Here is a 16,998-nt window from a genome sequence, read left to right on the forward strand (position 1 = left end):
TTTCACTGTAATTTTAAATATCAGTTCCAAAGAGAACCTTTGGGAAAGCGAAGATTGTCGCCACTAAAGCTGAAAAAAAAGCTGCAATGACCAGTTCAGCAACACCAAACAACCTGAAAGACCACAAAAGGCAGCTGAAATGATGAATTATTTCCATGGTTAAGAAAAAAGACTTCATAACATCTAAAAAAAAACTCAAGACGAGGAGAAGGTAGGTGTATCATCATCATCATCATCATTACAGTCAAGAGACGCCTTCATTCACGAATGAATGCCTTCATGGAAATAAACAACAGGGTTCACAACAAGGTGAAAACCACTAATCATACCCAAGAACAGGAAGACCAAATAAGAATTTAGCAGAAGACATAACATAAGCATAACTGATTTTTGGAATTAATGACCAGGAAATAAATAAAGAAATAAAAATGATCCATGCACTTGAAAGTATGTTTGCTTGTCCAATTAATTCTGAGCCTCTGAAAATGGAGAACTATTTATGGGAACTGTTGTAATTCCTAAAACATTTAATTTAATCTAAAAGTCTGGGCTTCAATCACATATCGATTGTTTCAATGATAAACCCACTGTGACGTGCCACCAGATGACGCTATTTATTTGCTATCAATCCGCGTTTGCGTTGACCAGGTAGTAACACTAGCAGGCTGCAAACGCGCACACACACGTCACCTGTCGGAGCGGGTGGAGATCACTGAAGCATCTCGCTGTCTCTGCCTCAGCAGGTTGTTGACTGACTGGCGATGACTTAATGAAGCACAACAACTGCGAGACCCTCCCCTGTAGCTGTCTTTGCTGTTCCCCAGCCTCTGCGATTGGAAGCACAGAGAATAGAGGAGCAGCTGTTGGACCGATGGATAAGAAGCATCAGTACGGTTCACTGGAGCGCACTGAATGGAGCAGAGACACCCACAATGCAGGTTATCTAGTAAACAATTGCTGGTTTATAATTACTTTTCGATAATGTCAGTCACGTTTAAATGACGTCTTAAGTGTGTATGTGTTTTGAGTTTACTGCAGCATTACTAAATTCTGTGCATTCTGGTTTTAGTGTGAAATGTTCTCATTAGCATTGCATTGCTACAAATAGTATCTCCTGTCTTAACTGTTCGGTGAACTTGTGGTGACCTCATTAGCTTTGTACACACACAAAAGGAAAAAAAACAGATTAAATGTAATAATTTAATGTATCGAGCATATTAAAAAACAGCATTGTCTTTGAATATATTTATATCATTTTGCGCTTATTAGCATACGTTCCTCGTTTAACAAACATGCATTATGTAAAGTTTATTTCTTGTGTTTATACAACTATGTAATCTAAATATATGGGTAAATTTGTAAAACACACAATAATAGGCCCTAACAATTAATTGGGAGTGTTTTCAGCACTGATAGATCAGATCAATGTATTTATCCAGTAGCAGAACAAGCTGCAGCTCAGAAAATGTCAAGAATCCACAGGTGTCCATTGTGTGTGTGTGTGTGTGTGTGTGTGTGTGTGTGTGTGTGTGTGTGTGTGTGTGTGTGTGTGCCTGTTTGTTTCCTTGCTTAATTAAAAGTAAGGTGAGGTTACTTAGAGACCAGCTATTCAAATAAGGAATAATAGCCCACATGTGGGTCTTGGCAGGACGCTGGCATCATCTATTAGTAACTAAAAAGATAACTCATTTATGCCTCATTATGACATTAATTCAATTTTTAATAATCATTAATAATGCCCAGTGACTTGATTTGTCTGAATAACAGTCTAGTACTCAAATAATGAATGGAAAAAAAGGCAAGTGAAAATTTATTTTCAAGGAAAGTGACTTTAACTGTTAATTAGCAGCATTTCTGTTTTTATTTTTATTTTTTTATTGTAATGTCTTTTTTTATTGCAGACTCTCTGTTAAGCCCTCTATGTTTTTCCTCTAAACTAAATGATTTTCCCACCCCTCTCTCCTCTGTGTTTGCCTTGGGGTCTCTAATCAGGCTGATCTGTAAGAGAGAAAGTTGGAGTCAAAGAAAAGAGTAAAACTGAGCTCATAATTTAATTCACATCTTTAGGGGTTTAGATGAAAAGAAGGGCAGGGCAGAGTAGGAGAGATACAGAGTGAGGCGAAGCAAAGGCAGATGAGAAACACTAGCAGTGAGAGTGAGAGAACGGAGAGAAGGTGTAAAGGAAGTCGAGTGATGAGTCATAACTGCTCAGTGGCAAAATTACTTGTCTTAGAGAGCCTTTGCAGCAGAGCATATTGTGTCTACTGATATAATTCAAAGTGCATTTGACTTGTTAACAACCCATGTAATAATAGATCTGACCTCAGGATACGATACAGTGTTAAAAACAGATGGGAAAATCCTTATTCATAGTGACAGAGAAATTTCCATGGTTGAGAAAAAAAACTTCACAACATTTAACCAAGTCAACAGGTGGACGTACCATTGTAAAGGCCCACGATCACAAATGGAAATACAGAGGGTTTACAACGAGGTGCACACCACTGCTTATATATGAGAACAGGAAGACCAAATTAGGTTTTGTCAGGAAAAAATGTAAAAGACACTGTGCAGTTCTGAAAAGAAGTCCTTTTTTGCACTATAATGATGCAAAAAGAAAAGTACATCTTTGATCCAAAGTATACCGCATCATCTGTCAAACATGGTGGAGGCAGTGTTATGGCTTGGGCTTGTAACGCCAGTGGGATCAGGTTACGAGTGTTTTTTGATGATGTGACTCCTGACAGAAGTAACAGGATGATTTCTGAAGTGTGCAGGGCTATACTCTCTGCTCAGATTTGTCCAAATGCTGCTAAACTAACTGGACACACTTCACAGTGCAAATGGATAATGACCCAAAGCACACTACAAAAGCAACCCAAAAGTTTTCCACGACATCAGGACACATTATAGTGTTTAACCCAGATAGGAAAATCCATAATCGTGTTTAAAAAAGAAGCTTCAGCGAGTTTTTGAGTAATAATAATAATAATAATAATAATAATGGATTGCATTTATATAGCGCTTTTCGAGAACCTCAAAGCGCTGTACAATTCCACTGTTCATTCACTCTCACATTCACACACTGGTGGAGGCAAGCTACAGTTGTAGCCACAGCTGCCCTGGGGCAGACTGACAGAAGCGAGGCTGCCATATCGCGCCATCGGCCCCTCTGGCCAATACCAGAGTAGGCATACATGTAGTGAATTGTCTGTAATATTTATCTTCAAAGTGGCTGCAATGTCTTTTTGTGACAAGTCAGTTTTATTTTTGTAGCTTATTTTAAAATAATGTCAGCTGACCAAAGTGCTGTACTGTATTCATACATCACTACATCAACAGTAAATATACACTAAAAATGATCAAATAAAGTAAATAAGGCTGTGTTAATACAAGTCAGAGTGCCCTGTTCAACTAGAATTGAAAGAGAGTGAGAATAAGTAGGTTTTAAACAGTGTTTGAAAATGACTGAGAGACTGGGAAGCTCTCAAGGTAGGAGTGTAGATTTCTGAAAGTTCAGCAGAGTAGTGAATTTCATTTATGTAAAACCCAGGTGACCAGCTGATTAAATACTCTGCTGTGTCCTGTTAGCGACTATTTTGTTTTTCTTTCACTTGCCTCTATGCCATAATAACACACTTTTTAATCCCCATATCTAAACCTTATATATCCCATCTAAGAACCAAAACTGAACACTTACCTACACCTAACTGAAACCTAAACCCCCAAAACTAAGTGTGAAGTCCTCCGATCATGCCACAATAAAGCTTTCTAACTTAAAGCTAATGGCCTCACTAAATGTTTGGAAAAATGCACACACTGCTGTGACCATGTCAAAAAGATGAAAAAACAGGTTGAACACTTAACTTAATTTTTTTACAATCCATTGTCACCTTTTTACTGCAGACATTTCATGTCTGTAATTTTGATAACAAGAAGAGCACAGTTGGCACAGCAGGTAAAGAGACTGAAACAGATTGCTTCAGTTAAACACTGATTTCCCTGCGCTTCAAGTGTTAGCTATAAGCTGAGCTAATTGCCTACTGGCTCCATAGACAGTCAGAGTAGTTCCTATTCTCTATAGTTGGAAATAAAGTGAGAAAGCACACTGGCTCAAAGGTCAAAATGCTTTTCTTGAAACCTCATGACACAAATTTCTAGTTTTTACAGTTTTTAAGTAAGACAGTAGAACCAAATTGCTGGGGGAAAAAATGATTATATTGAAACACAAAAGACCAGTCGCACATCTGTGATGTCGCACAGATGTCTCTTATGCAGCAAAAAACAAAACAAAACAAGCTAATCTTTCATAGCAATGTGAGTCCATGTAAACCTGCAGTTATCGTGAAGTATGGTTAATGCTTTTACCCTGAAGTCACCCTGGAGTTTGAATTTCTATTCTGCTTTTTTGTCAGACTAGTGCAGAATAAGTGTTTTTACTGCACTTTGAACCTAGACAGCTCTGCCCCACCCCAGGGCTAATTGAGGCTTGAATAGAGATTCCATAATAAAGCTCCACTGAGTGATGGTGTGTATATAGAAAGACTTTAATGACCTCGGGAGGTAACAGGGACAGACTGTCAGAAGTGGTATCTCCCTGGCTGTGTTCCTCTCAGCCCATAATGTAAGGCTGCTCGCTGCAGGGAAGTGACAGGTGTCCAGCACCGCTACACTGATAAAAGGAACAACTCAAGACAAGAGGTGACCTGTTTCAGTTATAAAGTCACAGTAGCTGTCATTGTCGGTCTTCAGCCATCTACTTTTAAAAAGGTCAGCTTCGATTTGTATTAGGTTTTTCCCTGTGTTTTCTGATCTACATGCTAAAATAAATGTTTTGATAGAAATTTGTTGCAGTTTAATGTTTGAATTAGCAGCTGCTTATTGGTTGAGTTCAGTGAAGCTGCTTCTGCTGCTCACAGTGTACAGCAGCTGCTCTCAATGAAGTACTGTCTTTTTGTACCACACAAAATTTTCTGGATGCTTTGGGACAGATTGTGTCTATTTTCAGCAAGTTTTGCAATTTTTTATTGTGGGTTAATGTTTTAACAGTTGATTTCTTATGATAAATCTAGAGCCTGACAGATGTCAGATTATTTAGACTGATACCTGTACTGATATTTGGTGATTTAACAAGCTGATATGTTGGCCAATTACTTCTTATTTCTTTCAGACACCTGAAATCCAACATTTATTATGTTAGTTATAAGATAACCTTTATTATTATATTTATTATATGTTTATAAAAACACTGGAATAGGATAGGAGTAATAATAAGATACTGAATATGACTCCTTGCTAAGATATTATAACAGTGCAATTCAAAAATTAACTTGTTTTATTGTCACAACAAGTGCCAATAAAACAATAGAGCTCTGCGACTTTACTGGGGGCGATCGTGGCTATGGGGCGATCGTGGCTCAAGAGTTGGGCGTTCGTCTTGTAATCGGAAGGTTGCCGGTTCGAGCCCCAGCTCCCACAGCGTCGGCCGTTGTGTCCTTGGGCAAGACACTTCGCCCGATGCCTACTGGTGGTGGTCAGAGGGCCCGGTGGCCCCAGTGTCCGGCAGCCTCGCCTCTGTCAGTGCGCCCCAGGGTGGCTGTGGCTACACTGTAGCTTGCCATCACCAGTGGGTGGATGATTGTGTATAGTGTAAAGCGCTTTGGGGTCCTTAGGACCAAGTAAAGCGCTACAGACCATTTACTCAGACCAACTGGTTGTTATGTTTACATTTCCACAAGCGTGGCCAGCAAGGAAGTTACAGAATGCCCTCTGGTGGGCAAACTATGCAAAATAAACACCCTTAAAGTGTTTTTCCTCACAGCCGTGCTTTATTTATTTTTTATTTATATATCAGCCATCAGGCTTTTGTTGGAAGTTATCAAGGATCTCTGTGCTACAACATGCCACAAATTCAGCATGTTGTAAAAATAATTTGAGAATTGTTTCATTGTTCCTTCCTATTAGCGTTCATTGTAAGTTATTTTGCGGCCAGCAGTTAATTATTAAATGTCTTTAAAGCACAGCACACACAAAAGTATTAAATGTTGTACGTGTATTCTAGTCTATGCAAAACAAGGATATCACATAGTCACATACCACAGATTGTAAATTTTATTTATGAACAGCACATGTGGAAATTCTAAAAGCAGGCAACTGCAAAATTAAAAAATGATGTGAAATATTACTAATAAACATTAAATATAACAACATGGAATAGAATGTTTTTTTTTCTTTATGCATTGTGACAGGCAGTTAGAGACTTTGTACAGCACAACATGGCAGTGTAAACAAAACTGCAGTGGAAGGGGTTGACAGCTTTACTGCCTTACTTCCTGGCCCAACGCATCATGCAATTACAGTTTTTGCCCGTTGCCTGAACACATTTTGCAAAACTTTGCTCATTGTGCCAAAACCCTAAACACAAGTAAACATGACACAACACTGGGAAATATACCATTCACATCTGCACCAAATTGAAACTCTACTCTCAAAACCTAAACTCTGCTATCAAAACCTAACATTCCTTTGTCAAAATGTAACTCTGTTGACAAAATGACACATACTTGCATCATATGCAAACACCTACAGAGCAGGGGGAACACACTAGTCTACTTTATATAAAGCACTGCAGTCTTTGATTTCCATTGTTCATTCAGAAGGCATATTTTCAGGAGACACATTTGCAAACAACCAAAAAAGCAAATAGGCCTACTCAATATTGTACATTGCAGTACCATGAATTCAGATAAAGCAAAAAAACAAAAACAAAAAAAACAACCCATAATACAGTAATAGAAAAAACACTATACTGTAAACAAAAAATCATGACAATTGTGCATACGTGGGCTCATGGATCCCGCCGTCTGTTGGGGTCTGGCCACAGGACCTCATCAACATCGCAAGCAATGTCTTCTCCCGCTGGGCACCGGGGAAAATATCCTCTTCCATGTCAAAACCATCCATGGATTGCTGTCACCTGAATGTCGCCGCAGGCCTGTTCCATTGCCTGCAGAAGAGGCATGCAGGCATGTAGTTGGCGGTCATATACACGCCATCTCCAAGCCGAAAAAAATTCCTCTATAGGGTTTAAAAATGGTGAGTAAGGGGGCAAGCATACCACTTCAAGTTGACTGTGGTTGGAGAACCAGGCCTGGACCAGAGCAGCCCGATGGAAACTGACATTATCCCATATCACCACAAACCTGGGCTGATCTGGTCTGTTCTGTACAACTATATCATGGAGATCTAGAAATGTGAGTATATGTTGGCTATTGTATGGACCTAGTTTTGCATGATGATGCAGAAGCCGTCGAAGGCTTATGGCGGCACACAATGTGATATTTCCCCCGCGCTGCCCTGGAACGTGCACAATTGCCCTTTGGCCAATTACATTACGACCCCGTCGTCTTGTTTTGCACAGGTCGAATCCAGCTTCATCAATGAAAATGAATTCATGAGGCTGTGCAGCTCCATCCATGGCCAAGATTCTCTGTAAAAAAAAAAAAAAAAAAAAAAAAAAAAGAGAGAACATATTACTGTACTACAGTGCTACACATACAGAACCCTCACCCCATCACACGGGTACCTGTGTAGCTCTCAGAATGTATTCATGTGGTACTGATATGGTACATATTCAGCTCGAAGTCCTTTGACCCTGTCACTGTTCCTCTCAAATGGTACTCTGTAGAGTTGCTTCATGGTGATGCTGTGTTTTCCCAAGATGCGTCTGATGGTGGTGATGCTCACATGGTTTATGTTGTTGAACACTTGCCTGTCTGCAAGTATTTGCTTTCGTAGCTGGTGGAGACGGATAGCATTGTCTGCCCTCACTAGGTCCACAACGGCAAGTTCCTGCCGTTGTGTGAACAGGCGTTGGCGTCCTCCCCCAGAAGGTCTTCGAGTCATTCTAGAGAAATACAACCACATATTGTCATTGGTTTGCTTATTTTTCTTACAGTACTTTACTGTATATACTGTATCATCCACTGTACAACACTGTACTTCAATATAAGTAATCATGGTATGTTTCACAGAAACTACCACTTTGGCTGCAAAAGGAGCATTAGCACCCTGCAATACCCTGTACACTTGATATGGTAACTGTAGAACAGTACTATAAAAACCATCTGAGTAGAGTAGAAGGCAGTGAGATGAAGACAGACCTGTTTTCTAGTCGGAATTTTCTTATTACAGATGCCACTGTGAAACGGCTTAGATGTGGGTGGACTCTCTGCCCAGCTTCCCTCATAGTCAGGCCGTGGTTGATGACATGGTCCACCAAAGTTGCTCTTATATCATCAGAAATATGGGTCCGTGCATGGCCTCTTTGACCTCCTCCTCCTCTTCCTCTTGCTCTCCCTCCATCCATGCTTGCAAAGTTCTTGAAATGGCTAAACTGAGGGCTTTTTGTGGTTGGCTAATTGGTGTTCAGTTTTGCAAGTAAGTGCCTTCAGGTGTATATTTGAGTGGTTGCAATTACCCGATGTGTTTTGTATTTTGGATACATGTGTTTTCCAAATGGCACCCTGAAATTTCATTTTTGAACGAAGTGTCTTATGTATGAAATAGAGTGTAGTATGCAGGACCATGTGTGTTGCATAAAGGAGTAAGTGTGTTGCATAATTGCAACCAGAGTGCAAAGCAGCACTTTTGTTTAAGGTATGGGTACATGTGTTTGAGGTATGGTAACAAAAGCTTCAAGTTGTGTTACTTTAGTATAAGCATGGGTTTATAGTGTTCAAGCAACGAGCAAAAACTGTAAAGTGTTTGTGTGTATGCAGTTATGTGTGTGTGGGGGCGACAGCCATGCAAGTTGTGCCAGCTGCTGACACATGGTAATTTGGCTGTGACACTCTGCTCTTCTGCTCATCTAGCAGCAGTTTCTGCTGCAGCTGTTTATACAGTTTAAAATGCAAATTCATATGCGTTATGGTTCTGAAATGCCACAGTAGATCATCTTCAAAAGTGTGCACACATCACTAATCTGTGTGTGGCTTGTTTTAACCTACTGAAGAGTCTATAATCTAAATGCCTTGTTAGGAATGTTGTATTTTTTTCCAGTGTGTGGTCTTTTGTCCAACGTTCAGAAAGACTAAGTCTCTCGCTGTCTCTCTTTCAGAGGACGACGTGGTGTCCATGGCAGACTCCACCATCACCGTGGATGACATCGAGGGGGAGCTCTTTAAGATTGAGAGGATCAGGGATGTCCTGGTTAGGAGAGAGTCAGAGCTCAGATACATGTGAGGACTTAAAATCATTGTTTGCTGTGGGTGTGAAAATTCATTGCTTGTTAGATTTTAGTTGAGCTGGCAGATGATTTATTTTGTCAGTATTATTATGCTTAAAATTGCACAACAGAAGGTAAAATTAATGCATGAAAAATTGAGATCCAACTGTGTTATTGTTAAATCTTTACCACTAGGTGTGTAAAAATGAGAAATCGAACCTTACAATTGACAAGTAGGGTCTTTTTTTAAATCTACATCTAATAGATAATTACACTGAGTATAATGGTAAGCCTATAAAAAAGAGGACGATGTAAAGTTATTTATATACTTTTTGTTTTGTACATCGTGCCACAATTTGCACCGAGAGCAGTCACTTATTCAAGAATGTGCACTTTCTGTATTCTGCAAAGCAGAAAAATAAGAGCAAGAAGGTTGCACAGTGGTGCATGAGTGTAAATATCCATCTTGGGCTCTTTTCAGAAGCTGCACATCTTTGAAAATGGTCTGCCTGAGATGTGGTTAGGATTGCCTTTGAGCGTGATGTTGACACTTTGTTATCATGCTAATATTACGTTAACATGCATTTGTAATCTAGGGCCTATTTTTGCTGATGCATAAACATTTTAAAACCAAATTTCCATGGCAATCTATCCAAACTTACCCTTCAAATGTTGCTAAAAAAATTAACTGATTGATCGAGTGGCATGAATTTACTTACTAGGATGTACTAGAATTTTAAATTAGATTTGTAGAAGTCAGTTTTGAAACTTGATGACTGTGTACATTTTTAGTGTAGATGCTTCAAATGCACCTCAATGTTATTTGAAATCAATTTTTTGATTTTCTTCATCAGTCCTGGAGGGCAACTTGTAGATTCTGTAGTAAATCTGAAGAAGATAAAGGATTCAGAGTTTTTAATGAGTGCAAAAATTAAACAACCTATAATATTTGCAGTGATGCTTTCCCTATTAAGAGCAGTGTAATCATTTAGGACACGTTTCAGAAATAAAACCTCAGGCATAATTCCTCTAATTTTTTTGTCTGTAATTCCCATCAGCTACACCCTAAACTACCCCCATTACAATTTCAATGGCTCCACTGCAGCTTCCACAAAGCTGGCTAATACATGGATATTTATTCATATACTCCTCTGGAAGATAGGCAATTGCCCTGCTCAGATGGCAGGGGGAATGCGAGGAGTGACGTGTGTGGAGTAGCAAGCAAGAGTCAAGCGAATGGAAAAATGGGAGACTGAAAGACCGAAAGAGTGGATAAGGAGGACATGTAGACTAGAGTAGCAATCTGAAGCAGATTTTTTCAGGGGTCCTCATGCAAACAAATACCAGGATTTATTTATTTATTTATTTGTCTAATAAGTTACGTTTCCATTCCAAATCGCCATCTCTTGGCCATTGGCCATTTTATCAGATGCTCATGTAAGGATGGGATCTGACATAACAGGTAGACAAGTGTGGCGTTGAGTCTCTTTTTCTATTGACAGTGATGAATGTGTGTAATATGTATGAATGTGTGTGTAGCCTTTTCTGTGTGTATGTGTGTGGTTTGTAATAAAAGTCTGTTCATAGGATACAGAGTTCATGCGATGGCCTCTTGCTTGACAAGCAAGGCACGGAGGGGCTTCCATCCCTCTTCACTATCAGTAATGATCCACTCACACTGATTCTGTGAAGGGTCACTGAAACAGAGAACGGCTATCTGGCTCAGACCTGCTTCAGGGATTTCTGCTCAGAAAGATTGTGTCACCTCCTTTGTTAAATATAAGATCAATAACAAGCTTTCTCTGTTTGAATTTCATTTTTTTCCTATTCAGGAGTGAAGCAAGAATTTACTCTTGAATACGGTCGTCCATCCCCATAAATCTACTTTTAAGGGTCATCGACAGCATCTCGCAGGGGTTGAGGCCAGACGATAATGATGACCACATTATATTTCTCTTTCTCATTTTATTGACATGGCAACCAGGGATTCAGTAGTGCTTCGTGTATGGTGAAGATGTTTTTGGTTTTTTGTTCAGCAGGCACAGTTCTTTTTATTTTTTGCCATGACAGAAAATGGTTGCTTAAGAAGTCCATATGTCTTGATGAGGTCATTATCTCATTTCCCAGTGAGATGGTAATTACAAACGATGACTCCTTGCTGATGGTAATGATGGTAATGGCCTTGCTGAACATCATGAACATTCAGGGGCAGGATGAAGGTTTATGCACAAACTCTGGAGAGCCTGGAGGATTTTGCACTGAGTGCTTGCTTTTACTCCAGAGACACTATCAGTTTCAAATACCTGTTTGCTGCTAAATGATGATGTAAAGTCCCATTAGTAAGCCTTTCTCTGACTGAATTAATCAATTCTCTGAGTCACTAGTCTTTATCCCAGGCTACATGAGAACTGTATTTGTCTAATAAGCTCTTTAAGTGGGTTTGTCTTTAAATAATATAACCCTAACCATTATACCCTGGCAAACTACTGACCATGAATTCTGTTTAACAATATATATGGATGAAGCAATATGTATGTGAAAAAAACAAGAAAAAGCCTTTAGTAAAAACAAAATATGTTACTGACAAGTAATGTTGGAACATGTAGTGTAAAAAGTGCTGTGATTTTCATCATCTGCAGTGCTTACATAAGTGCTCTTTTTCTGTTTATGTGTGCATGTGTTTCTTTTACGCCATCATGCCTGAACAGGATGGATGACATTCAGCTCTGCAAAGAGATTACTCGTCTGAAGAAGGAGCTTCACAAATTAGTGTCCATACCAGGTAGAAGTCCTTTGGGTGTTCATGATTGCTGCTATTGGACCAAAACAAACAAACAAACAAACAAACAAACAAACAAACAAACAAACAAACAAACAAACAAACAAAATCATGATGACATATTGGGGAATAGGTTTGTTCACTCTGTTGCCAAGAACAGAATGAGTAGATCAATTCCACTACCACACATTTGGAGCTGAAGCCAGCAAGTGCTTAGCTACGTTAGCATAAAGAGCCAGGGCAAACAGCTGGACAGGAAATTTCTAATATTCATGCTTTATCTAAAAGTTTTATTATGGCTTAGCATAAACAAGTGGAAGTAAACAACAGGGATGCAAAAATAATTATGGACATCTTATCCGACTCTCCAAACCTGCTCTGCAGTGCTGTTTTTTATTAACAGATGAAGCAAACAATTTACAATAAATAACGTAGCCACTGATGGTTGATCAAGAACTCAACCAATGTTAGGTGCATTGTTTTAAAGATCTTGATAAAGTGTTTCCTTTGCTTCTGGCCTTTATACTGACTTGCTTTTTCCATAGGTTTCATTTTAACTCTTAACTATAAATGATTGAAGTCAACTGAAGGATCAATCAAAATTTTTGCATGTGCGTTATTATAGTTAGCTGTTCATTCATCTGCGTGCACAAACAGTAACATATTACTCAAAGTAGCTAATGTGGGACATAGTCCTGATGTCGTCTTCTTTCGTGCTATTCCAGATAATGACAAGTCCAATGATGACCGGCAGAAGGAGGAAGAGCTGCTACAGCAGATCCAAAAGCTGGTAGAGACCAGAGATTTCCTCGTGGATGATGTTGAATTTGAACGTCTCAGGTGTGCTTTCATCTCAGTCATTTACAGATGGCCTAGACTGGAGTTCTTTGGTCACTTCCACACGTGAAATCTGAGTGAATCATTAAAAATGCAGTCCAAATGCATATGCAGATCACATGGAAGTAGATGCAGGGAAAAAAGCTTGATATGGTTTTTTTTTCATCTTTCATCCCTCCTTAAAATCTTCATAATGACTGATAAGCCACAGATTCGCACCTCCTCAGTAGTCACTAATGCTGATAAATTTTTCTCTCAGTTCAGCATCCAAAATATGCATGTCTCCACAAAGGAGTTCTTTTGCTCCCCATGAAAAAAGTTGAATGTTTCCTCAGGCGCGTTGCTGCCAGAGAGGGTCCCACAGAGCGCACAGCAGAGAGCCATTTCAATTAAAGATGTGTCAGGGTGCATCAATGAGCTCTGCAAGGGGAGCTCCTGATGATTTAAAAAAAATAAAAGAAAGAAAGAAAGAAATAGGTTTAATGAGCCAACTGATGTGGAAATGACACATAGTGGATCATCATTGCTTATTAGTTTAAAGCAGGCTTACCATAGGTCAAAATAGTTCATGTTGTTTTTGAGATCTACTGTAATCGACTTCCAGTTTGTCCATTTTGCAGCAATAGAAAATAAATGCATCTTAAAATGTTGACCCAGATGCTTTGCTGTGAGGATGAATTTGCTACCAGAGTAGCATATTCATCCTCACAGGTTCAAACATTTCACATTTAATTTGCATAGCTTGAAATCTAACGTTGCCTGCGAGTGGACAACCACGTGTAGAATAATAAGCATGTTTTCTAGGTTTGATCTCACAGTGTATAAAACACTGTTAGTTTGTCTGAGCAGCGCTTTCTGCTGGCAGCTGACGGCATGCTGTGAAATAGCCGCAGGGCTGCTGGGAAGGTGAGAGCCGCGAAGAAGGAGAACGACAGTGCGTTAATGGGTGCAGAGAGGAGAGGATGCATGTGACAGCGCCCAAGGCCACGTTGTCCATGCTCATAAATATAAAGCTCTCTCTTCTGTTATTTTACTTTACTTTTATAAAATCAGGACTGTTTATCACAGGAGAAATCTCTCTGTGATCTTTACCCGAGAGTTTTTATCTTTGAGACATTAATAGTAATATAACTGAATATAATTCATTAGATATCACTTTTAAATACATATGATATATATCCATATACAATAAACACTGCAAGTATCCAAGTTATATACACTTATTTGCATTTGGGCTGTATTCAAATAACACAAAATGAGACTGCGACATTCACTAATATGCACTAAGCGTATAGAAACCTTTGCCAGGAAATCTTAACTGCCAGAGGTGCATTAGCTCGCTTATTTAGTGGGTGTCTGGGGAGGATGTTTCATCTCTCTGCTTTAGTAAAAACCAGCCTTCTTGATTTTTAAGGATGCTTCGGATAATGAAAGAATACCTGTGGAAAAGATTTTCTTTTTAATATTCCTGGAACAGGGGGAAATTTAGGTCATAACAGCTTTGTCATTTTTTTGTGTTTTACTTTGTAATTGTAGTATTACATGTGTATTCATTTTTACAGGGAGAAAGAGGAAGATAAAGAAATGGCAGATTTTCTGAAGTCCAAATTGCCAAGAAATCTGAAGAAGACAGGTATTCAGTCATGAAAGCTGAAATGTTGTCTTTTTTGAAAGTATCGACTGATAAAATGGAAAATGGGTGTGCTGAGACTGTGCTTTAGACCTGACTGAAGAATGCATGTATTTATGTTCCCAAAAAATAGATTCTGTTCATCTGGATGCAGCGTTTTTCAGTGGGAGAAATGTTTCGTCCAAATGACTTCTTCAGTCTTAGCTAGTTGGGGAAACCTGCATTCTGCTGTCACTTGGGTTTCGCTTCTTCCAGATGAACAGAATCAGTTTCTGAGGAATTTCCTTAGTTGGTTGATTAAGCATGCATCAGGATATGCACTTATGATCTTTGCCATAAATGCATTAATTATCAGAACTTATTTATACAGTATACAGTGATTGATCTTGCTGTGTATGTATGTGTGCACACAGATGTAGATGTCTTTTGCAATACATAAATACAACACAGTTCACTGTACCGTGTTACAGGTATGCCAACCAGAAGGGCACCCACCCGGGCTCAGCAGACGTCTTCGCCCCTCACCAAGACAGGACTCACCCTCCTGAAAGAGTGCTGTGGCTTTACGTGCTCCATCATGTAGACTAAAGCCAAATGACAGCGCTCCTCTGCAGTGCTCTTCCACAGGACTCCTTTTTCCACTTTTAGCTCCAAGAAGGACTTTAAAGCATGGGTCGAGCAATGACAGCGTAGTGAGCTATCCATCCCAGGAATTCAGGAAGCAACTTCATCTATATTTATTTTATTATTAATTTATTAGCTGTGTCTTGGCTTTGCAGGTCAACCCAGTGTATTTGTATCTATTTGTCATTTTCACATAGGGTTTGAAGGACAGAAACCTCCTAACCCTGGTCATTGTAAGTAAGTTAGCACGTTCTCTTAAAGTAAAAGTGGAAAAAAAAAACTACTATAGCCCACAGGTTTATATCAGGATGCTTCACTGAACTATGATTATTGTCATCTCCTCAATATATGTGTATGAGTCAGCAGGATTCTAGACACCGCTATAATGTTATTTGCATTATGAACACTACAATAATGAATCTGGCATTAATCGGGAGCTCTGTCAGGATGAAGTTGCCTGTGATCTGACTCTAGATCCAAATAGGTATGACCTTTTGAATAGTGGTGGTTTGTGAAGGAAGAGTTAGTCATCTATTTCTCTCTATTATTCTTAAATGATTGGTAAGCTAGCCAGGCTCAAGGAGGGTGGCTTTTGGCAAGACAGGTTTGGGTAAAAGGAAAGCGCATATTGGTGTTTGAGATTTTGGCAAAAATGACTAAACCTAGCCCTAACAAGTTGACATCGATGACAGCAGTGTTGTTCAATATCGAGACACAAAGCCGTACATATGCCACTGTACTCTCAGGACGTGGGGTCTTGTAGATAAAGGTCTTTAGTGCACAATGAGTCATATATACAGGACATGGAGTTCATGGATGTAGTGACCAATTAAGCTATCTTGCATCTCTTTGTGTTGCAAAGAGGAGTTGTCGCCATGGAAACCCACATCTTTAGAATGGAACAGTGAGGAAAGTTGGACGGATCAGAGAGATGAGACTTCAAAAGTGTAACACATCCAAAGGCAATTGCTATCATGAAAGGCAGGTGGAGAACGAAATAAAATTACTATTGCCACTTCCATTATTTTTTTCAATATTCTGGATTTCCAAAGCATCTGAAACTCTCCCGCACTCTTTCGGATCATCTACAAAACAGAGATTAAGTAAACATGAGATTGTTTTACTCAGTTGAAATGTAGATATGCTGAGGATACATGTCTCTAAAGTAGATTCTGTTTGAGACCCCTAAATCTATCTAATTGGTTTAAATGATGTCTCTTCGACAAGCTTTCAGTTCTTTTCTAGACTTTGAAATGGATACAGCTGGCTCTTCACTTGAGTGATTGGGTCCTTTGATCAGTCTCAGCACTGTCATGGAGCCTCGGGTCATGTATCACTCAGCAACCACGTCTGATGGCGTCATGAAAGTCCAGAAAGGATTCAATGATTATTGAAATACTGTCTCTAACAGCCAAATTAAAATATGATGTAGCAAGTAAACTTAGCCATAATATAGGTTTGTGCAAGTTTTTTGAGAAGACAGTATACTCTGATGAAGGCTTCATTTTCTCTTTCTCCGAGATATGAAGTGAAATGATGATGTGAGCCATCTCCTAGAACAAAAGCTTTTTGTTAGTAAAGGTAGGCCAATTTACAAATTCGCATGGAAAGAAATCATCATACCGCCTTTCTTTTCATGCAGATATTGCCTTTTATGTTGGTTCCTATGACTGAGCTGCACAGTGATAAATAAAGCTTTCTGCTCTGCAAAGACCTTCATTTCTTCTGTGTTGAGACTTTGAGCGTCTGTCATGTTTATTCTATTTCAATTTTCACATTTAGACATAAAAGCAGCCCACCAACTGAAAATGAATGCTACATGCCCAGACTGGGTATCCAAGAATTTCTGTGAAGAATTCTTGGAAGAGACCACATCACGTCTTGAGTTAGGCAGAGTTCACA

At 39.2% G+C, this 16,998-nt stretch overlaps 2 protein-coding genes across 2 annotated transcripts; one reads left to right on the top strand and one right to left on the bottom strand.

Annotated features, from left to right (window-relative positions):
• Positions 1-769: 769 nt before the first annotated feature.
• On the top strand, positions 770-15,311 carry pik3r6a (phosphoinositide-3-kinase regulatory subunit 6a). Its single transcript, XM_085408648.1, has 6 exons — positions 770-938; positions 9,119-9,239; positions 11,935-12,008; positions 12,731-12,845; positions 14,405-14,475; positions 14,943-15,311. The coding sequence occupies exons 1-6, from the start codon at positions 770-772 to the stop codon at positions 15,053-15,055; spliced, it is 663 nt and encodes a 220-aa protein (XP_085264774.1). The 3' UTR covers positions 15,056-15,311.
• On the bottom strand, positions 7,399-8,681 carry LOC146668320 (uncharacterized). Its single transcript, XM_085408649.1, has 3 exons — positions 8,163-8,681; positions 7,586-7,906; positions 7,399-7,489 (listed from the first exon to the last, which is right to left on the bottom strand). Exons 1-2 carry the CDS (start codon positions 8,366-8,368, stop codon positions 7,597-7,599), a joined length of 516 nt encoding a protein of 171 aa, XP_085264775.1. The 5' UTR covers positions 8,369-8,681; the 3' UTR covers positions 7,399-7,489; positions 7,586-7,596.
• Positions 15,312-16,998: the final 1,687 nt, after the last annotated feature.

The sequence above is a fragment of the Rhamphochromis longiceps genome, linkage group LG6, assembly GCF_057381845.1.
Source record: "Rhamphochromis longiceps isolate RC_006_pf linkage group LG6, R_longiceps_female_GT1.1, whole genome shotgun sequence".
Lineage (NCBI taxonomy): Eukaryota > Metazoa > Chordata > Actinopteri > Cichliformes > Cichlidae > Rhamphochromis > Rhamphochromis longiceps.

Excerpts from the sequence above, each read along its gene's own strand:
- pik3r6a (XM_085408648.1), top strand. The coding sequence starts at position 770 with ATGAAGCACAACAACTGCGAGACCCTCCCCTGTAGCTGTCTTTGCTGT. Across the intron at positions 12,009-12,730 it reads CAAATTAGTGTCCATACCAG|ATAATGACAAGTCCAATGAT; the intron begins GTAGAAGTCCTT and ends GTGCTATTCCAG. Across the intron at positions 12,846-14,404 it reads GTTGAATTTGAACGTCTCAG|GGAGAAAGAGGAAGATAAAG; the intron begins GTGTGCTTTCAT and ends TCATTTTTACAG.
- LOC146668320 (XM_085408649.1), bottom strand. The coding sequence starts at position 8,368 with ATGGATGGAGGGAGAGCAAGAGGAAGAGGAGGAGGAGGTCAAAGAGGC. Across the intron at positions 7,907-8,162 it reads AAATTCCGACTAGAAAACAG|AATGACTCGAAGACCTTCTG; the intron begins GTCTGTCTTCAT and ends GTATTTCTCTAG.